This window comes from Castor canadensis, chromosome 3 (genome assembly GCF_047511655.1).
Source record: "Castor canadensis chromosome 3, mCasCan1.hap1v2, whole genome shotgun sequence".
NCBI lineage: Eukaryota > Metazoa > Chordata > Mammalia > Rodentia > Castoridae > Castor > Castor canadensis.
Genome location: NC_133388.1, coordinates 132,856,634 through 132,879,462, shown reverse-complemented (window position 1 = coordinate 132,879,462; position 22,829 = coordinate 132,856,634). Strand labels below are relative to the sequence as shown.

At 36.1% G+C, this 22,829-nt stretch overlaps 1 protein-coding gene across 3 annotated transcripts in view; it reads left to right on the top strand.

Moving 5' to 3' along the window:
* Positions 1 to 22,829, top strand: part of Rp1 (RP1 axonemal microtubule associated) — a 354,819-nt gene that overhangs the window by 9,319 nt on the left and 322,671 nt on the right. Inside the window, exon 4 of one of the 3 annotated variants that reach the window (XM_020154479.2) lies at positions 195 to 339. The exons of the other annotated variants lie outside the window; for them this stretch is intronic. Coding sequence (XP_020010068.2) covers positions 195 to 240 — 46 coding nt within the window. The 3' untranslated portion in view covers positions 241 to 339. Of the gene's footprint in view, positions 1 to 194; positions 340 to 22,829 lie in introns of those variants that run through there. 3 annotated transcript variants of the gene reach the window in all.

Genomic DNA, 22,829 nt, shown 5'->3' with positions numbered 1-22,829 from the left:
TGAGCTCAGGGTTTTATGCTTGCAAAGCAGGACCTCTTCCCCTTGAGCCACACCTCCAATCCATTTTGCGCTGGTTATTTTTGGAGATAGGGTCTTCTGAGCTATTTGCCTGGGCTAGCCTTGAATTGTAGTGCTCCTCATCTTGGCCTCTCAAGTAGCTGTGGTTACAGGTATGAATCGCTGGTGCCTGGCTCAGATTTAACTCATCTGGAAGGCAGTATTGAACAAGATAACTTATAATTTCATTATTGGTACAACCTTTCCGTGTTAATTCATTTCTTTTGTAGTAAGATTAAGCACTTGGGATGGACATAGACTAGATAACCTCCTTTCTTACTCTTTTAAAATAAGCTTATTGTAGAAAACCTACCTTTGGTTAAACTGATTTTACTTTCATCATTCCACTGTTCCTCATTTTCTCAGCAATTAGTTTTTATGTGGTTTTGTTCTGAACTTACATGATTTCTTATATCCCTCATATTTTTCCCAGGGCATCAAAAATATGCCTACTATAAGAATTATGCCTTTTTTTCTTTTTTATACTGTCAACTTTGTATAAATATATGTTGACTATATTGGTGAATAAATGGAATAGATACAGCTTTAAAGTACTTCATTTATTAATTTTAAATGCTGATTTGATAAAAAAAAGTATTAATGAAAGATCACCACAATCTCCTGGTTTCTCGTGCCAAATGTGTTGAATCTAGTTCCTTCATTAGAACACCTATCTAATGCAGTTTCAAGTGTTTCCATGGGACAGGATGCACCCATTTTCTCATGAAAAAGATATTTCATCACTAAGCTGCCTGTCCAATACCCTTCTTGAAGAGATTCCAATCTCTTAAACATTAGTAAAATGCCAAGAAATTTGAAGAGGTTAGAAAAAAATTGAGGAAACATAAAGGCACATTGAAGGAACATTAAGTGAGCTGGAATGATTTAAACTGGAGAAGAAAATAGACAGTTGTCTTCAAAATCCTCTTCAAATTGAAAGAAAATTGGTGTGAAGAACTTGGACATGTTTCTTTCTGTGTTTGTATGGTTCAATAAAACATTTCATTGGACATAAATGAAACATCATTGCCTAGAAGCATTAATAAATTCAGCTAGACTATGAATCACAGATTATTTTTAACATTTACAGTGTATTGTCTGAGTGTTAACCAGAAAACATTTTTTTCAGTACTGGGGTTTGAACTCAGGCTCTACACCTTTAGCTAGTCCACTAGCCCTTTTTTGTGAAGTTTTTTTTGAGATAGGGTCTTGTGAACTATTTGCCTGGGCTGACTTTGATCTATGATCCCCCTGAATTCTGCCTCCTGAGTAGCTAGGATTACAGGTGTGAGCCACTGGTGCCCGGCACACCAGGACATCTTTTAAGTTTTTTTCCACTCTATGACTGTAAGATACTACAGATCACGGTTCAAAGCCAGCCCTATCTTGAAAAAAACCCTTCACAAAAAAAGGACTGGTGGAGTGGCTCAAGGTGTAGGCCCTGAGTTCAAGCCCCAGTACCGCAATATATATATATATCTTTAGAAAACCTATGTTGTCTAGAACTGAGTCAAAGTATAATGCTTAATGTTCTTGGAGCAACACATCATGGAGATGGTAAATTAACACAAATCTGGCATCAAGGAACTAAAAGTAAGTAATTACATAAAGCGTAACTTTGGCTTCAGCTCACTATCAGTCATAAATTCATAAAGTTATAAATCACCACCAGATGATGAATACCTCTACACAGAGTATGCGTTTTCTACATTAAGTGATGCCCTCTTCCTTTTTATTTTGTTTTTTTGTTGTTGTTGCACCTGGGTTACATTGTGACATATACAAAATTTCTTATAAAACATCATAGTTGAATTCACTCCCTCCATCATTCTCTTTTATTTCCCCTCCTCCCAATCCTGGAATAGTTTCAACAGGTCTCATTTTCCATTTTCATACATGAATACACAACATTTCCACCATGCTCACCCTCCTACAGCTTTTCCCTACATCATCCCCACTCCCACTGGTGCCAACACTCAGACAGGGCCTGTTTTACCTTCCTGTTCTCCATTTTTGAAAAAAGACATTTTTTTTGTTTGTATAAGATAGCTATACAGGGAGTTTCATTGTCACATTTCCATGTATATATGTATTATAACCTGAATTGTTGATCCCCTCTATTTTTGTCCTTTCTACTTTGGTACCCTTCTTAGGGTGCTTTTAACAGGTTTAAAATTCTATATTCATTCTTATAGAGAAAGTACATCAACCATATTCACCTCAGTGTCCTTTTATCCTCCCTGTCCTGTTAGTTACCTCCCTTAGCATGTCTTGTTTTTCATAATGTTGCTTGCATTTGTATCGGGCCTATATTCCACATATGAGAGAAGAGATGTAGCCTTTGGTTTTCTGGACCTGGCTAACTTCACTTAAAATGATCTCCTGTTCTATCTATTTACCTGCAAATGACAAAATTTCATTCTTTTTTTTTTTTTCATTTTTCTTTTATTATTCATATGTGCATACAAGGCTTGGTTCATTTCTCCCCCGTGCCCCCACCCCCACCCTTACCACCCACTCCACCCCCTCCCGCTCCCCCCCCTCAATACCCAGCAGAAACTATTTTGCCCTTACTTCTAATTTTGTTGTAGAGAGAGTATAAGCAATAATAGGAAGGAACAAGGGGTTTTGCTGGTTGAGATAAGGATAGCTACACAGGGCATTGACTCACATTGATTTCCTGTGCGTGGGTGTTACCTTCTAGGTTAATTCTTTTTAATCTAACCTTTTCTCTAGTTCCTGGTCTCCTTTTCCTATTGGCCTCAGTTGCTTTAAGGTATCTGCTTTAGTTTCTCTGCATTAAGGGCAACAAATGCTAGCTAGTTTTTTAGGTGTCTTACCTATCCTCACCCCTCCCTTGTGTGCTCTCGCTTTTATCATGTGCTCATAGTCCAATCCCCTTGTTGTGTTTGCCCTTGATCTAATGTCCACATATGAGGGAGAACATACGATTTTTGGTCTTTTGAGCCAGGCTAACCTCACTCAGAATGATGTTCTCCAATTCCATCCATTTACCAGCGAATGATAACGTTTCGTTCTTCTTCATGGCTGCATAAAATTCCATTGTATAGAAATGCTACATTTTAAAAATCCACTCAGTTATAGGGCATCTTGGCCATTTCTATAGCTTAGCTATTGTAAGTAATGCTGTAATAAACATGGGTGTGCAAGTGCCTGAGTTATGTTTCTTTGGGTATATTCCTAGGAGTGATATTGCTGGATCATATGGCAGTTTTTGAGAAGCCTCTATACTGTTTTCCACAGTGGTTGTACTAATTTACATTCCCACCTGCAGTATATGAGGGTTCCTTTTTCCTTGCATCCTTACCAACATTTGTTGTGTTCTTAATGATAGCCATTCTAACAGGAGTGAGGTGGAATCTTAATGAAGTTTTGACTTGCATTTCCTTTATGGCCAGGAATGTTGAGCATTTCTTCATGTATTTTTTGGTCATTTGAACTTCTTCCTTTGAAAAGGCTATGTTCAGTTCATTTGCCCATTTCTTCATTAGGTCATTGATTTTTGGGGAGTTTAGCTTTTTGAGCTTCCTGTATATTCTAGTTATTAATCCCTTGTCAGATGTATAGCAGGCAGTTTTTCTATTATTCTTTTTTTTTTCATTTTTCTTTTATTATTCATATGTGCATACAAGGCTTGGTTCATTTCTCCCCCCTGCCCCCACCCCCTCCCTTACCACCCACTCCACCCCCTCCCGCTCCCCCCCTTCAATACCCAGCAGAAACTATTTTGCCCTTATCTCAAATTTTGTTGTAGAGAGAGTATAAGCAATAATAGGAAGGAACAAGGGGTTTTGCTGGTTGAGATAAGGATAGCTACACAGGGCATTGACTCACATTGATTTCCTGTGCGTGGGTGTTACCTTCTAGGTTAATTCTTTTTGATCTAACCTTTTCTCTAGTTCCTGGTCCCCTTTTCCTATTGGCCTCAGTTGCTTTAAGGTATCTGCTTTAGTTTCTCTGCATTAAGGGCAACAAATGCTAGCTAGTTTTTTAGGTGTATTACCTATCCTCACCCCTCCCTTGTGTGCTTTCGCTTTTATCATGTGCTCATAGTCCAATCCCCTTGTTGTGTTTGCCCTTGATCTAATGTCCACATATGAGGGAGAACATATGATTTTTGGTCTTTTGAGCCAGGCTAACCTCACTCAGAATGATGTTCTCCAATTCCATCCATTTACCAGCGAATGATAACATTTCGTTCTTCTTCATGGCTGCATAAAATTCCATTGTGTATAGATACCACATTTTCTTAATCTGTTCGTCAGTGCTGGGGCATCTTGGCTGTTTCCATAACTTGGCTATTGTGAATAGTGCCGCAATAAACATGGATGTGCAGGTGCCTCTGGAGTAACAGTCTTTTGGGTATATCCCCAAGAGTGGTATTGCTGGATCAAATGGTAGATCGATGTCCAGCTTTTTAAGTAGCCTCCAAATTTTTTTCCAGAGTGGTTGTACTAGTCTGCATTCCCACCAACAGTGTAAGAGGGTTCCTTTTTCCCCGCATCCTCGCCAACACCTGTTGTTGGTGGTGTTGCTGATGATGGCTATTCTAACAGGGGTGAGGTGGAATCTTAGCGTGGTTTTAATTTGCATTTCCTTTATTGCTAGAGATGGTGAGCATTTTTTCATGTGTTTTCTGGCCATTTGAATTTCTTCTTTTGAGAAAGTTCTGTTTAGTTCACATGCCCATTTCTTTATTGGTTCATTAGTTTTGGGAGAATTTAGTTTTTTAAGTTCCCTGTATATTCTGGTTATCAGTCCTTTGTCTGATGTATAATTGGCAAATATTTTCTCCCACTCTGTGGGTGTTCTCTTCAGTTTAGAGACCATTTCTTTTGATGAACAGAAGCTTTTTAGTTTTATGAGGTCCCATTTATCTATGCTATCTCTTAGTTGCTGTGCTGCTGGGGTTTCATTGAGAAAGTTCTTACCTATACCTACTAACTCCAGAGTATTTCCTACTCTTTCTTGTATCAACTTAAGAGTTTGTGGTCTGATATTAAGATCCTTGATCCATTTTGAGTTAATCTTGGTATAGGGTGATATACATGGATCTAGTTTCAGTTTTTTGCAGACTGCTAACCAGTTTTCCCAGCAGTTTTTGTTGAAGAGGCTGCTATTTCTCCATTGTATATTTTTAGCTCCTTTGTCAAAGATAAGTTGCTTATAGTTGTGTGGCTTCATATCTGGATCCTCTATTCTGTTCCACTGGTCTTCATGTCTGTTTTTGTGCCAGTACCATGCTGTTTTTATTGTTATTGCTTTGTAATATAGTTTGAAGTCAGGTATTGTGATACCTCCTGTATTGTTCTTTTGACTGAGTATTGCCTTGGCTATTCGTGGCCTCTTGTGTTTCCATATAAATTTCACAGTAGATTTTTCATTCTCTTTAATGAATGTCATTGGAATTTTGATGGGAATTGCATTAAACATGTAGATTACTTTGGGGAGTATTGACATTTTTACTATGTTGATTCTACCAATCCATGAGCATGGGAGATCTCTCCACTTTCTATAGTCTTCCTCAATCTCTTTCTTCAGAAGTGCATAGTTTTCCTTGTAGAGGTCTTTCACATCTTTTGTTAGGTTTACACCTAGGTATTTGATTTTTTTTGAGGCTATTGTAAATGGAATTGTTTTCATACATTCTTTTTCCGTTTGCTCCTTGTTAGTGTATAGAAATGCTAATGATTTTTCTATGTTGATTTTATATCCTGCTACCTTGCTATAGCTATTGATGATGTCTAGAAGCTTCTGAGTAGAGTTTTTTGGGTCTTTAAGGTATAGGATCATGTCATCTGCAAATAGGGATATTTTGACAGTTTCTTTACCTATTTGTATTCCTTTTATTCCTTCTTCTTGCCTAATTGCTCTGGCTAGGAATTCCAGTACTCTGTTGAATAGGAGTGGAGATAGTGGGCATCCTTGTCTGGTTCCTGATTTTAGAGGGAATGGTTTTAATTTTTCTCCGTTAAGTATAATGCTGGCTGTAGGTTTGTCATATATAGCTTTTATAATGTTGAGGAACTTTCCTTCTATTCCTAGTTTTCTTAGAGCTTTTATCATGAAATGATGTTGGATCTTATCAAAGGCTTTTTCTGCATCTATTGAGATGATCAAGTGGTTTTTGTCTTTGCTTCTGTTAATGTGGTTTATTACGTTTTTTGATTTTCGTATGTTGAACCACCCCTGCATCCCTGGGATGAAGCCTACCTGGTCGTGGTGAATAATCTTTTTGATGTGTTGCTGAATTCGATTTGCCATTATTTTGTTGAGGATTTTTGCATCAATGTTCATGAAGGAGATTGGCCTATAGTTCTCCTTTTCGGAGGTGTCTTTGCCTGGTTTTGGGATAAGTGTAATATTTTCTATTATTCTTTAGATGCCTCTTCAATCTGGTGATCATGTCTTTTGTTGTACAGAAGCATTTTAGTTTCATGCAGTCCCATTTGTCAGTCCTTTCTCTTAGTTGCTGAGCCATTTGATTTCTATTAAGGAAGTTGTTGCCTATGTGTATTTGTAATCAAAATAGAAAGTTTTAATGTGTAAATACCTGTAGTGAGCAGTGAGAAATTGTAGTGAATAAAACAGAAAGCTTAGAAAAAGAATAGGGGAGAAGATAGCATTAATTTTGTGTCCATTGTGTGCCATGAGTTTTGGTAAACTTATGTGTTTCTTATGTAATCCTTCCTTGTAAAGACTGTGAGTTTAGGGTTATTTCTATTTTTGATCAGTATTGGAGATTGAACTCACTTGGTAGGCAAGCCTTGCTCTAGGTAGGCAAGCAGTTTATCTTGTCTCCTTTTGCTTTTAGTTTGTCAGATAGGGTCTTGTGCTTTTGCCTGGGCTGGCCCAGGACCACAATCCTCCTATTCTGTCTCCTATTATTATTCATTTTTTAACATAGGGAATTTAGGAGCAGGGAAATAAATTACTTTTACTATTAGTGTACAGTAGGTAGCATTACAGGATTTGAATCTATTCTTTTATACTAAAAACATCAATGGTCTTTATACTACACCTTTATTTTTCTCACATAAGGAAGGAGAGGCAAAATGTTTAAAAACATTAGCCCTCATTCTTTAGGGCAGAGAGCAAAGACATTTTCTTTTCAATTTGGAAAGAGTGTGATATTTAGGTATACTAAGGAGATTGGGAAAATCACAACCACCAAGAGGTTTAAGAAACATAAGGCATGCGCTGTATGGTTTTGGGCAATAATACTACATGAAACAATGTCCTGTGTGACCCTGATAATATCTGGAAGAGGCAACTGGAGTTATAATCATGAATTAATAATGTATGACTTGTAATGTACTTCTTACCTGTTTTCAGGGTCTCTGGTCCCGAGGTGGAGTGGTGAAATTTTGTTTATGACCACTAGATGGCAGCTATGTAATGCACAGTCAAGCTCAGGCATCTTGAGGAGACTTTTATAGCTTAGGGGAGTGCATAAAACATTGAGGGTAGTCTCTGGGGTGCCTGTTGCTGCTCAGAAGAAGGTTAAGAGCCTGATGGTGTAGGCAACCCCCAAATACTAAGTCCAGGAAGTATAGTAGTTTTCAGAATATACTACTGGTATTAAGGAGTTGCAGTCCAAAGAAGAGGACTGAAAAGTAAAATGCCAACTGTCAAGAATTATAGATCCTAACGAAAGCACATTTTGAGAAGGGTAGGAGCCATTTAAAATCTTAATGCAAGGTAAATCTTGGTTAATGGGTCTTTGTATGTAGGATTAATTAAAACATTTTATTAGCATATATTGTACAGGAGGATACATTGTGATATTTACATATGTGCTTATAATATATCTTAGTTAAATTTACCCCCTCCATCATTCTCCCTGTTTCCCCCTACCCATTTCCAGAACAGTTTCAATAGGTTTCATTAAGTGTATATTAATGGTCCATGGGGTTTTGCTTTGGTATTTCAGGCCTGTATATATTGTGTTTTAATCAAATTAACCCCTCCCTTACTTATCCTTTCTCTATCACCATGCTCCTGGTAGGGGTAATTTTTACATGATACTTTCAGGTAGTTGATCTCATACTTCAGTGGCACAAACCACATGCCCCAATTTCAAGGTTTAAACTTAAGTGTTGAAGCCACATCATGTTTGTGGCATTTGTTTTGTGGGTCTCCTCATCCATAAAATGGGCCCGGTACTTTAAAGCCATCATGAGGAACTACCTTTTAAGATTATGAGAGAAATATCAGAGAGCTTATAAACTCTTAGCATAGATGTTGGCACACAGTGCCAAATACGTTTTTAGGTCTGTTGGGTGCTACTATATTTAAAATAAATATAATTGACATTTATTAATATGACCTTTTATAAGGGATAGATATAAGGTAAAGGCAATTAACATTTTGATCCCTGTTAGGTGCCAAATGTTACTCTAGGCTCTGTATATATATTTCAGTCAGTTCTCACAATAATTTACTCAGATGAGTAGCAGTATCTTTAGTGAGGCTGAAACTGGAGTTTTAGGCAGGGCCTAGGCCCAAACTTCTGGGATTCCACATCAGTTCCAGCCACTGGTCCCTATATACCAAATGAAGAGACACAGTGAAGGGCAGAATAAGGAAGTTTATTACATGGCATGACCATGCCATGGGAAGAAAGCACTTCAGTTCCTCTTCAGCTGTCTTCAAGATATAGACATGATCTTTAGATTTATGTAGGCATTAGGGGCATGGAGTAAAAGGTGTGCATAGTTCAGTCCTGGTCAAAGTATGGCCTGGTTGATCATTATGGAGAGGTTCCAGAAAAAGTTGTTGTTGCTGCCATCACTTGAAGGGGGCAATCTGGTCAGGTAAAACAAGTCATTGTTGGCTAGTCGAGGTGGTCTGCCCTGATGGGGTTGTCTCTGTTGTTTCTTATGGGTAGTTCCTGAATATATCTTATAAGGATGTTATCTGTCAGTCCTGTCCTTTCTGGAACCAAGGTGATTGTAAAGTGACTACATAGAAAATGGCTCAGAGCAAAGACATACAAAATGGAGTCCAAGATGCCAAGCTTTTCTCCTGTTCTTACTTAATTGTAGGCCTAAGTAAGTAGTCAGTGCTTTTCAGCAAAAGCATCTTATGTACCTGTTATGTAGCCAAAGTTGGGGTGGGGGAGTGGGAGAGGTGGAAACTAAGGCTCATAGAAGGGTATCAATAAAGAAGCACTTTCATGTGTGTATTTGGTCCTCATATATAGCCCTGAGTTTTGTGGTATGATCCTCTGTATACAGATCTACCCTGAAAATATAAAGTTACTTTTTATCATTTTATTAAGGTTGAGAAATTCCCTAATTCTCTAGGGTAGCACAGTAAATCAAAGCTATTTTAATCCAAAGTAGAGTGCTTTTCCCTACTAGTGCACTGTTGTGTCCATTAAGGTAATAAAGGATAATTTTTAAAGCAAATCATGAGTTCCATACACGTATAACATGAACATGTGCCAACAATTGTAAGTAAGGGACCCTTAGCATATTTTAATGAGTTCAAAGGAGAATTTACAGTATCATCAAAAATAGGTAAATAAGATGCTGGAATGAAGAGGGGCCTATCTTGGACAATAGCTAATTTCATTCTACTGGACATAACTAATTTATAATTTGCATATAAGAATAATTTCTGTTATCTGTGTTTTACAACTTACAGGGTTGTAAGATAATGAAAACCAGAGTTTGTCAAGAAGGAAGTTTGTCAAGAGTGCTTGACATGGCATATTTTTTTGTCCATTTTGAGGTATTTCATAATTTTTCCTACAAAGGTTTTATCCTTCAATGACTTATGTGCTAAGTTATTAAAAGAATGTCCCTAAGATGTAACAATGTATGACTGAAAAAGTTTTCTAAAATTAACAAACAAAACAAACCTTCAAACAGGCACAAGTCTTAGTGTGTTTGAAGGTTTGGAGCAGATCATTCTATTGTTCTGGATGATAAACAATGTTCAGCATAGACTTTAGATGAAATATATAGTGATTGGTCTTTTAATAATTATAATCCTTCCTGAAGGATGTGCTCATCAGCCTTTTTTCTATGCATAGATACTTCAATACCTTATCGATATTTACTTCTGATTCATGCATAGATACTATCATGACAAAAAACAGCATTGCAAAAAAATGACAAAGGCAATGGAGTAAAAATCATTTAATTATTTTCTCTCTTGAGAATAGTTCTTATCTTTTGTAACACTAATATTGATGAATGGTTGGAGTCTGTAGATTGCTACCTAAGTAAGATTGCTTAAAGCTTAGGTGAATCAATAAAACCAAGTAAATTAAAATGGAATGTTGAGTTCATGATAAAACATGACTTACTTGCACATTATAGGAATTCGTTGTATCAATACTGAACGTGATTAACAACAAATGGGTGACATTAAATGTAATACTTACCATTATATATGAATACTCAAATATATGTATATGCTTAAGGTCATAAATTTATTTAACATAGCTATTGTTTGGGCATTCATTTTAAGCCTGACATAAGCTATTTGAATACCAATCCTGTCCTGTCACCCTTGGCCTAGTTAAAACCTTACCTCTCCAGGTAGTTGTTTGCCAGATAGCCTTGTTCCTCACTGACCCAGAAGCTGTCTCACTCCATAGCTACTGACTATGATATAACTAATGGTTGCTATCAAAGTCATGAAAATAAGTACACACTTCGAGTGTATTTATGAGTGAAGGAAAGAACTGATCCCTTTTAATTGTTAAATCTACAAACTTACCCTCTCTTGGAACTGCAAATAATAAATTGATCTGTTTCATTTATTTTGATTTTACTTCCTCATTATGTCTACCTCATATACCCATAGTCCAACCTAACCTTCAACCTTCTTTCCAGTTAATGTTCTTAGAGAGTGGCTATCTTGACAGAAACAAATTGGATATAGGTCAGATAAGAGCCACAAGAATGCCTGCCAATAAAAAAAAATTTCCTGTGGAAGGACACTTGGTCGTGAGTTAGACATAGGTTATCTGCCAGGATAAAGAAGTATCGCATGGGGCCAGGTATAGTGGCTCGCACCTGTAGTCCCTGTGATCAGGAGGACTGAAATTTGAGGCTAGCCAGGGCAAAAAGTTAGTGAGACCCCATCTGGGCATGGTGACATGTGCCTATCCTTCCAGCTGTGGGGGAGGCAGAAATAGGAATGCCACAGTCCAGGCCTGCATAGGCGAAAATGTGTGACCCTATTAGAAAAATAACTAAAGAAAAAGAACCGGAGGTGTGGCTCAAGTGATAGAGTACCTGCTTAGCAAATGCAAGGCCCTGGGTTCAAACATCACTACCACCAAAAAAAAAAAAAAGCCCCATGAAAGGCAACACTGTAACATCCATGATCAAGTCCTTTAGATTCCATCAGGGAAGGGCCAGAGCTTATAGCCACTTTCATGAGAGAGACCTTAAGACCAAATTAAAAAGAAACCATAACAATAAAATTACAATACTTATATAAATGTATATCCTACTTATTATCATGAATGTGGTGTGGACAAACCAGAGTAATAATTTGATGTCATTTGAATGGCATTGGAATTGTCTTAGACTCACATTTAAATATAGGCCAATTAGTTGTGACTCCTGAAGAATGATGTGGCTAATCAAAAGTTCTCTAAATTTGTCACTTTGTGACTTTTCTTATTTTCTTCCTGCTCACTTAGTATATACAAATGTGCACAATGAGCTCTGTCCTGCCACCCTTTCAGAAGGTGTGGTATAGTGTACCATTATGGAGATTCAGCCTTGTGCTCTATTCTTTCAGAAGGTAAATGTTAGCTTCAGCCCAGTATGCCCTGTGTGGTTCACCCACTAGGCATACATACATCGTAGACCTTGACCTGGCACAATGAATTGGGTTGAAATGAAGTATCTGATTTGATAAGATGTATGTGGAGTGATGTGTAATGTCTTGGTGGGACTGACTTAACCCTTAGGTGGTCCCGAGTGAGATAGGGACAATAGTGTATGCCTAATTGGACCAGACTACATGCAGACAGCTGACCCACTAGTTTCTGCCTGGCTTTAAAAGCCCAAAGCAGACAACAGATCTGCCCTGGCAGGCAATGCAGCTCAGAGTTTTATTTCTCTGATTGGTGAATCCCTCTGTTTTTATTTCTTATCAAAGTTATATATCTTATAACCAGTTTTAATCAAATCCAGTGCTTAAAATAGTCTTACTTTCTGTCCCTTTAGCTTTCCTTTAAAAATTTTCATCCTTTCTTCTGCTGCTTATTTCTTTATTTAAAAAGAATACTATTTTCCATTTCAGATTTTTGTCTGTTGATATCTTTTACCTCCAACCTCCCATTTTCTGTCCCTGTTCTTCCCAGTAATGTTATACTTTTTATTAAATCAGACCTTATAACCATGTAAACATTTTCCTCAGCTTAGGCTTTTAGTGTATTCTGGTTACATTTCCTTTCTTGAGCTACTTTTGTTTTCCTTGGAGATAAAAATTGACTCTCACTCATTCATTACTAAACCCTTCCCTAAGACTGTATGTCTCTGCCAGGATAGAAGTGCATATCAGTTCCTGTGGGTTTTTCTGCCCCCTGGGGGCATTATTTTTCTTGGAAACATTCCTCAGAAAGCTCCTTCTCACCTCCTCCCTCCATATCTTCCATAGGGGATTGTTTTTGCTCTGGGCTTGCTGTACAACCATCAATCTAGAGCTGTCCTTCAGCAATATCCTAGAAATTTCCTTTTCTTCTCTATATTCAAAGTCCTTTTTCTTGAAACCCATGCTTACTTTTAGTTAAGGCCTTAGTTTTAACAGAGCAGATTCTGATAGCTTGTAAGAATGAGTACATGGAGGCATTTTTGAAAAATTTGAGTATATGAAAAGGTGTATGAAAACACCTATATCCTTGTGCTTAGCTGATAAAATTATATGGCATTATAGGTTAGAAATAACTCAAAATTTGAAAGCTCATCACTTATCTTTTATCCATCTTTCAGTCTCAATGTAAAAAGTACTATGCCATCTTCATTTTTGCTCCTATGCATGTGGTATCTTCCCTCTCTGCTTGCTTGCTTTTTTCTTTCTTTCTTTTTTTTTGTTTTTGCAGTACTCAGAGCCTACATCTTGAGCCACTCCACCAGCCCTTTTTTGTGAAGGGTTTTTTCAAGATAGGATCTCATGGTACTATTTACCCAACTGGCTTTGAACCACGATCTTTCTCATCTCTGCCTCCTGACAGGTGTGAGCCACTGGTGCCTGGCCCCTATCTACTTTGTTAAGAACTTTTAAGACCTTCTGTTTATTCTGATATTTTGAAATATCACAATGTTATATATTTATGTAAGTATTTTTTCCATGTATTGTACTAGGCATTCAGCACCCGTATTCTTCAGTTTGGGGAATTTGTTTTACATTATTTCTTTGATTTTCTTTCACTTCTGTTTCTTTTTCTTTTCATTTGAGACTTCCTATTATGATTATCACCCATGGATGAGGAACTTGGGGAATAATTCATTAGTTTTCTATTTGATTCTCAGTATTTTTTAGAATAAACTTTATTCAAGTATAATTTACATTCAATAAATTTCCTCAGTTTCAAATGTATGATTTAATCGGGTTTGACAAATATATGTATTTAAATAACCACCACTATGATCAAGGCATAGGACATTTCTACCACCCTAAAAAGTACTTTTTATACCCCTTTGCAGCCAATCCCTTCCACCTTTTGCCTAGCCCTCAGAAAGTGATTTTGAGTTCTAATATTGTCTATAGTTTGTTTTTCATCCACACATACATTCTGTGTAACTATCACAATTTTCTCACCCAGTAACAAATGTGCACTTATTTTTGGCTATTAGGAATATAAGGTATATAAAAAAAATCATGTACAAGTCTTTTTTGCAGAATATATGTTTCTTATTATTCCTACATAAATATCTTAAGAGTGAAATTGCTAGCTTTTATGGTTAGCTGTATTTTAACTTTATAAGAAATTGTCAACAGCTTTAAAAAGTAGGTGTATCATTTTAGATCCCCTACCAGCAGTGTATGTGAGTCCTAGTTGTTGTGTTGTCTTGCTTATACTTGGTATTACTATTCTTTCAAGTTTTAACCACTCTGCTATGTGTTCAGTAGTATCTTTTTGTGATTTTAATTTATATTTTCTTTTTCTTTTTTTTTCGCAGTACTGGGGCTTGAACTCAAGGCCTACAACTTGAGCCACTCCAGTAGTCTCCTTCTATTTTTTTTGTGATGGGTTTTTTTTTGAGATAGGATCTTGAGAACTATTTTGCCCAAGCTGGCTTTGAATTGTAATCCTCCTAATCTCTGCCTCCTGAATAGCTATGATTACAGAGGTGAACCACCTGTGCCTGGCAGTTTGCATTTTCTTAATGATGTTGAACATCTTTAGATGACTTTTGTGGCCCAGTGGCCTTTAAAATCTTATTTTCTATTTTCTATTTGAAGTATAGAATTGCAAGAGTTCTTTATATATTACGGGTACAGTATATTTAGAAGTATGTTTCACACACTTTTTCTCCTTATCTAACAGGTTGCTTTTCATTTCATTAGTGGTGGGGACTTTCAGTAAGTTTTTTTCTCTTAGAAAAGTCCAATTCATTAATTTTACTTCTATGATTCATGTTTTTCAAGTCCTATCTAATAAATCTCTGCTTATCCTAATGATAAAATTTTTTCTTTGTTTTGTTTTAGGAATTTCATAATTTTAGTTGATAATTATATTGGGTCTATTTGTCCCATTTTGAACTATTTTGTTTTTTATATATGGTGGGAAGTTAGGGTTGAGATTCCTTTTATTTCATATGGATGTCCAATTATTCTGGCACATTTTTTTTAAAGACTATCTTTTCTCCATTGAATACCTTGAATTAAAATGGATAAACTTTTGGTGAAAATCAAATTCTGTTTTTTCAACTTCATTGATTTATCTATTTGTATGCCAAAATATACTGTCTTGCTTTTTATAGTTATATAATACTCCTTGAGACTAAGAAGTTAAAATTTTCAACCTTATTCCCTTTCACAATTGCTTTTGCTAGTCTAGGTGCTTTCATTTCCTCTTTAAATTCTGCTCAGCAGCTGAAAACTAAAGGCTTGAGTGCTTAACTTGGAATTTCCTCCATCTGTAGATGAATTTATATCTATAGCCAGAGAACTAGCTTTGGACTGGTATTCCTGAATGAAAAGAGAGACCACAGAAAGATGGAGGAATCAAGTTAACTAAATGCAAAGAGGCAGTGTGGAAGAATCAAGTTAACTAAATGCAAAGAGACAGTGTGCGGAAGAGAGTCGGTGAGAACTACATACAATGACTCTACTCATTTGTAATGCAGTGGATCAATGTCTGGACATTCAAATTGGTATTTTGCTGTGTTAAGAGGCAAGGAGCAGAAATGAAGGCTTTTCTGGCATGAAAACAGAAACAGAATTATCTTTCATTTGTTCTATATCTTGAACTACTCAGAAGTTATTTATTTTATGGCTCCTTCTGATTCACACAATCAATTTTCTCCAAAGCACAGTAGCTAAGATTAAACAATCTTTGCTGATTGCCTTGCTTTGAGTTTTATTTCCAGTGTTGAACAATGGATTAACCCCAAGTATTTGTGATTTTTATTTGGCTAATCCTCACTAATAAAACTTTTTTCCTTATAGACACTTCTGCAATTCAGTGGCTACATAGCTATGTCCTGGAGGCTGATATCTTTCCTTTCCTTTTTTTTGATTGTTGTGTATATGAATTGCAATCATTCAGGTGTATTGACAGCACAGGCACTGTTTTTCTAATTTTGTACTTCAGTAGATTAATTTCCATTATGTGATAATTTTGTTTGAAATTTATAAGGTTGACAAAAATCTTTAAATATAATTTTAAGTAGCTTAATTAATTAGTTTCTCAATTATTTTCCATTATTGCCTCTTGATAATAAGAGGAATTAAATACTAAGGAATAATATTTTGTCAGATGTCTTTGGGTTTTAGAGGGCCACAAACTGTTGTAATATTTATTATTTTTTGCCCTCCAAGAAACAATTTTGGGAGCAATCTTGCCTCTGTTGAGTATGTGCTCTAATTGATACAAAAGAGATAATTCTGTAACAGTTAAAATTATAATAATTTTACTTTTTTGAGTGGCAATTATGTATCAGGCACTGTGCTTAACAAATGTCTGATTTTGTTCTCATAAAAAAGAAAACCACATGAGAAATACATTTTTCTGAGCAAAGAAACTGAATGTTAACTTAAAATCGTGTTTCAGAATCTAGTTCTTAACATGGTTCTGAGAAACCTTGACATTTCCTTCTACTACTTTCTAATCTTCACAATGAACATATTCAAGCTAATAGAAAAGTCAAGCCATTTTGTGACCAGTGATACAAAATTCATTGTGGTGCTGTATAGTCCCAATGTATTGATTTCTAGGAATGGTTCAGTCATTCTTGCTTAGCACTGCTTGTAGGTAAATCAAGGATTTTTCTGTCTGTAAATTGCTTACAGTCTATTGTGAAGAACAGTTGACATGTGATTATAAAGAATTATAAATGTAGAATAATAACTCTAGAGAGAATTTTTATAATCACAAGAATTCAGACCTAGTTTTCCTATATTCCCATATTCTTAAAGATCTTTTATATCTATAATATAGAATTCATTATGTAAAATTTTGTCTGTTTCTTTTTACATACTTAGATGTTTAAGCAGCTAAAAGTAATATAGCACATGGTAAAAATGAAATTGTGTAGGCAAGTATAAAAATGATCAGGTAATATCTTCCTTCCCCTGGCTCCAACTTCTGGATTTGATTTATAGAAATTCCATATTAAAATACATAAGATTATTTCCAAATTTGCACTTTTGAAGTGAAATAGTTCGACATCTTTGTGAGTATATGTGGTATGTGCACTATAAATTTTCATAAATGTTGGCAAGTTGCTATTCAGAATGGTGTATAAAACTATGCTGATGTCAAACAGTGTATGAGCAAGTCCATTTCTTTACATTTTCATGACAGTAGATAAGTTAAAGCTAGTGAGTTTTGCCATTCTGATAGGTGAAAAAGTATCTTGTTTTGATTTGCCTATATTTAGTGACAAGAAAAGTTACATATTTTCTTGGCTACTTGTGTTACTTTTTTATTTTAATGAATTTCCTGTTCATATTATTGTCCATCTTCTATTGTGATATCCTTGTTTAGCTTTGTCTTATTGGACAGTTCTTATTGTCTCTGCCTCAGACTTCACATGGCATTATTCCCTCTATGTCCATGTGTCTTTTCTCTTCTTATAAGGCCACCACCCATTACATTTGACTGATTTCAACCCACAGCAGTTTGCTTTCTAGACCCTGAAAATTCATATCCTTCCTATTGCAAAATGCATTTATCTGATCCCAGCATCCCCCAGAATCCTAACCATTTCAGCATCAACTTTAAGTTTCAAATCTCATTCAAATATAATAATCTCCCAAAAAGTCTAAATCTCATCTTCTATATTATTTAAGTATGGGTGAGACTCTGTGTGATTCATCTTTGGCCAAAATTCCTTTCTGTATACATATCTATGAAACTAGAAAACAAGCATCTATATGCAAAATACAATGCGGGGTTAAGCATGGAACAGGCACTTCCATTCCAAAAGGAAGCAATTAGAGGGAATGTCACATCTTCCAAACAAGTCTGGATCCCAGCAGGGCAAATTCCATCAGAATTCAAGACCTGACAGTCATCCTTCATGGCTTAATGCTTGTGCTTTGGGCCCTGCTAGAGTAATAATCTATCTTTCAGCCACTGTCACAGTGACTCCACCTTCTGTGACCCTTGGAGTCATTTTCCTTCCTTCCTCCTATGTCTTTTAATCTTGAAAACTGGTTGGTCATTTATGGATGTCAAGGGTATCCGCATTAGGGAAAAAGGAACCCTCTTACACTGTTGGTGGGAATGTAGACTAGTACAACCACTCTGGAAAAAAATTTGGAGGCTACTTAAAAAGCTAGACATCGATTACCATTTGATCCAGCAATACCACTCTTGGGGATATACCCAAAAGACTGTTACTCCAGAGGCACCTGCACATCCATGTTTATTGCGGCACTATTCACAATAGCCAAGTTATGGAAACAGCCAAGATGCCCCAGCACTGACGAATGGATTAAGAAAATGTGGTATCTATACACAATGGAATTTTATGCAGCCATGAAGAAGAACGAAATGTTATCATTCGCTGGTAAATGGATGGAATTGGAGAACATCATTCTGAGTGAGGTTAGCCTGGCTCAAAAGACCAAAAATCATATGTTCTCCCTCATATGTGGACATTAGATCAAGGGCAAACACAACAAGGGGATTGGACTATGAGCACATGATAAAAGCGAGAGCACACAAGGGAGGGGTGAGGATAGGTAAGACACCTAAAAAACTAGCTAGCATTTGTTGCCCTTAACGCAGAGAAACTAAAGCAGATACCTTAAAGCAACTGAGGCCAATAGGAAAAGGGGACCAGGAACTAGAGAAAAGGTTAGATCAAAAAGAATTAACCTAGAAGGTAACACCCACGCACAGGAAATCAATGTGAGTCAATGCCCTGTATAGCTATCCTTGTCTCAACCAGCAAAACCCCTTGTTCCTTCCTATTATTGCTTATACTCTCTCTACAACAAAATTAGAAATAAGGGCAAAATAGTTTCTGCTGGGTATTGAAGGGGGGAAGCGGGAGGGGGTGGAGTGGGTGGTAAGGGAGGGGGTGGGGGCAGGGGGGAGAAATGAACCAAGCCTTGTATGCACATATGAATGATAAAAGAAAAATGAAAAAAAAAAAGGGTGTCTGCATTAGACACAAGGTTTCTGCATAGACCCTTCCTGGATGACTCAATCTCTGTTCCTGAATTCTTCGGAGTTTGTTGATTGAATTAGTAAACTGCAGGCCTAGTTTCTTTAGTAAGAGGTTGTTCAAATCATCACCTTGCTGCCATAGCATGGTGTGTAGGATGACTGAGAATTTCCCAAGTCATCAAGTGTTCCCTTTGAATTTTGGCATAAGGAACAAGGAGAAAACTGGCTTGGAAATTTCCTCAGCTAAATACCTATGTTCATAACTAACAATTGTTTTCATCATTGAAAAGCAGAACAAAATTTAGCCAAATTGTCTGTTACTGTAGAATAAGAATTAGTTTATTCTAGTTCCCAGCAACTCATTTCTCATTTCCTTCTGAGACCTCACCAAAAACACCTTAAAATTCATGTTTTTAGCAATAGTTTTTTTTTTTTTTTAAAGCAATCTGGGCCTTTTTGAGCATGTGCCTCAAAAAATTTTCAGCTTTTACCTATTATCCAATGCCAAAGCCACTTTGCATTGTTAGGTCTTTGTTACCTATGAGGCCCCTTCTTCTTATTATATTTCCATATACTTACTATTGTACTTTCATTTTCATTAAATTCTAGGACATTTTTGATTTTCCCCCTTATTTCTTCAATAATCATTGAACACACTCAACAATGTGTTTTTCAGTCTCCATGTGTTTGAATATTTTTTGTTGTTTCTTTTGCTGTTTAGTTCTGGTTTTATTCTGGTATAGCCTGATAGAATACAGGGAGTTATTTCAACTTTCTTACAATATCTTTATATGTATCTTAAAATATCATCTATTTTGGATAAAGTTTCATGGGCTGTTGAGAAGAATGTGTATTTTGCATTAGTTGGATGAAATACTTTGTAGATGTTTGTTAAGTCCACTTGTTCTATTATGTCAATTCATTCTGAGGTTTGTTGATGTTTTTATCTGGATTACCTATCTATTGGTGAGAGTGGAGTAATGAAGTCTCCCACTATTATTGTGTCAGTCTATCTGTGCTTTTAAGAGTTTTTAAATGTAGTTGGTTGCACTGATATTTGGTGCATTTATGTGAGAAAAGCTACTAGGCAGATTTAATTAATCACTGTTCCTTCATTGTTACCTCAGAGACTTTGTTAAGAAGACTCTGAGCACATTTTTTGTTTGGTTTGTCTTCTCTAGGTCTTTGGCTTGTCTTTTCCATTTCCCCTAAATAGGAACAAATATGCATAGCCTTAACATGTTTTATTAGAGATAAGCCACTGCAGTTGCTAAAACTAAAAGCCTTTCATTTTCAAAGGCTCAACTTTTATTGCATGGCATAGATTGTTATTAATACTCTGCATTTTATACTTTTCAAAAAGTGTTGGAACTACTAAGGATTAGAATTCATATGAGTTTGAAGTTAAGCAGTCATTGAGGGGATTATTTTTAATTTCATAGTTCTTATACTTACCATGGATTATATTTCTTACCTATTATAATATGTAGCCAATTAAAATTTACTGTTTCTTCTAATATATTTATTTGAAAAATGCAGTGGCAGAAAAGCCACTATGGACAGTGGTTTTATGGTGCTTTTCTCTGCTGTACTGAAGCATTCTGTCAACAATGAAATGTTAACCCTATGCTAAGTTTTCTGCATGCTTCTTAAATGTCATCTCAATGCTTAATTGTTCTAACTTGTAATATTTTTGTGTTAAATTTTTTAGGAGTTCCTTCTGATTTCTTTATAATTTAAAATATATTAAACACAAAGTATTTAATAAAAAAAAAAGAATTATTTTCTCTTGATGAAAATAATTTTTCATCCTTTTATTAGTATGGAGTGACCTTCATTGTTTCTTCTAATTTTGGTCAGAAGTCTGCCTTATCAGATATGAATGTAGCTACTCTTTCCTGCTTTTGAGGTCCATTTGCTTGGAAGATCTTTCTCTACAGTTCACATTAAGCTAATGTTTGTCTTTGCCAGTGAGGTGTGTTTCTTGTAAGCAATATATGCTCAGGTCTTGATTTTCAATTCAATTCACCATTCTATGTCTTTTGATTGAGGAATTAGGCCATTGTCATTCACTGACAATATTAAAAGGTATGTAGTATTTCTGGTCATTTTGTTGTTTTACCAATGTTTACTTCTTTCCTATTCCTATTCTTTCCTATTCCTTGATTGCTAATCTGCTTGGCTAGTGGGGTTTATTCTTTCTTGCATTTCCTGGCTGTCTCTCTCTCTCTCTTTTTTTTCCTCTGTGTAGGATTCCTTTAAGTATTTTCTTGAAGTACTAGTTTGGTGGTCATGAATTCCTTTAGTTTTTGCTTATTGTGGAAGATTTTTATTTTTCCTTCAATTACAAAAGTTAATTTTGCTAGATAGATCTCAGTTGTTTTCTTTTAGAGATTGAAATATATTATTCCATGCCATCCTGTATTTAGTTTGTGTTAAGAAATTTGGTGTTTATCTGATGGGTTTGCCATTATATGTGACTTATACTTCTTTTTTGCAGCTTTCAATTTTTTTCTTTGTAGTGTATGTTTAGTGTTTTGATTATAATATATCTAGGTGTGTTTCTTTTCTGATCCTGCTTGTTTGGTGTTTTTAAAGCCTCCTGTGCCTTGATGTCATTCCCTTCCTCAACACTGGGGAAGTTTTCTACTATTATGTCTTTGAATAAATTACCTATATCTTTAATTTGTATCTCTTATCCTTCTTTTGTACCTATAATTTGTAGGTTTAGTCTTTTGATGGTGTCCTAGAGGTCTTGCATATTCCATTCACATTTTCTTCTTTCTCTTATTTTTTTTTTAACTGGCTTAGACTGAGCTAATTCCACTACTTTATCTTCATTCCTTTATACTTTGTTTTCAACCTATTGTACTCTGTTAGCAAGACTTTCTATGTTTTTTTCTTTTTTGGTTTGTTCATTTATTCGTATGTGTGTACATTGTTTGGGCCATCTCTCCTCCCTGCCCCCTCCCTTCCCTTAACCCCTCTTGCTTCCAGGTAGAACCAGGTTTGCCCTCTTCTCCAGTTTTGTTGAAGAGAAGACATAAGCAATAATAAGAAAGACATAGTGTTTTTGTTAGTTTGAGATAAGGAATACAGAGAAATTCCTAGCATTGCTTCCATGCACATGTGTATTACAACCCGAATTGGTTCATCTCTACTAGATCTCTTCTCTACTTCCCGGTCACCTTCCCATAGTGACCTCTGTCAGTTTAAGATTACTATATTAGCTCCTCTACAGTGGGCACATAAAACACTTTCAAGTTTTGGGTTTCCTACCTTTCCCTATTCCTCCTGTGTGTGTTCTCCTCTTAGCATGTGACCCATGTCCAAAAATATTACTGCATTTGTTTTATGTCTAAAGTTCACATATGAGGGAGAACATACAATGGTTGGCCTTCTGAGCTTGGCTAACTTCGCTTAAGATGATGTTCTCCAATTCCATCCATTTACTTGTGAATGACAAGATTTCATTCTTCTTCATGGCTGAGTAAAATTCCGTTGTGTATAAATACCACATTTTCTTATTCATTCGTCAGTGGTGGGCATCTTGGCTGTTTCCATAACTTGGCTATTGTGAATAGCGCTGCAATAAACATGGGTGTACAGGTGCCTCTGGAGTAACCTGAATTGTATTCCTTTGGGTATATCCCTAGGAGTGGGATTGCTGGATCATATGGCAGATCTATGTTTAGTTTTTTTTTTTCTTTTTTTTTTTTAAGTTTTTCTTTTTTTTTTCATTTTTCTTTTATCATTCATATGTGCATACAAGGCTTGGTTCATTTCTCCCCCCTGCCCCCACCCCCTCCCTTACCACCCACTCTGCCCCCTCTCTCTCCTCCCCCCTCAATACCCAGCAGAAACTATTTTGCCCTTATTTCTAATTTTGTTGTAGAGAGAGTATAAGCAATAATAGGAAGGAACAAGGGTT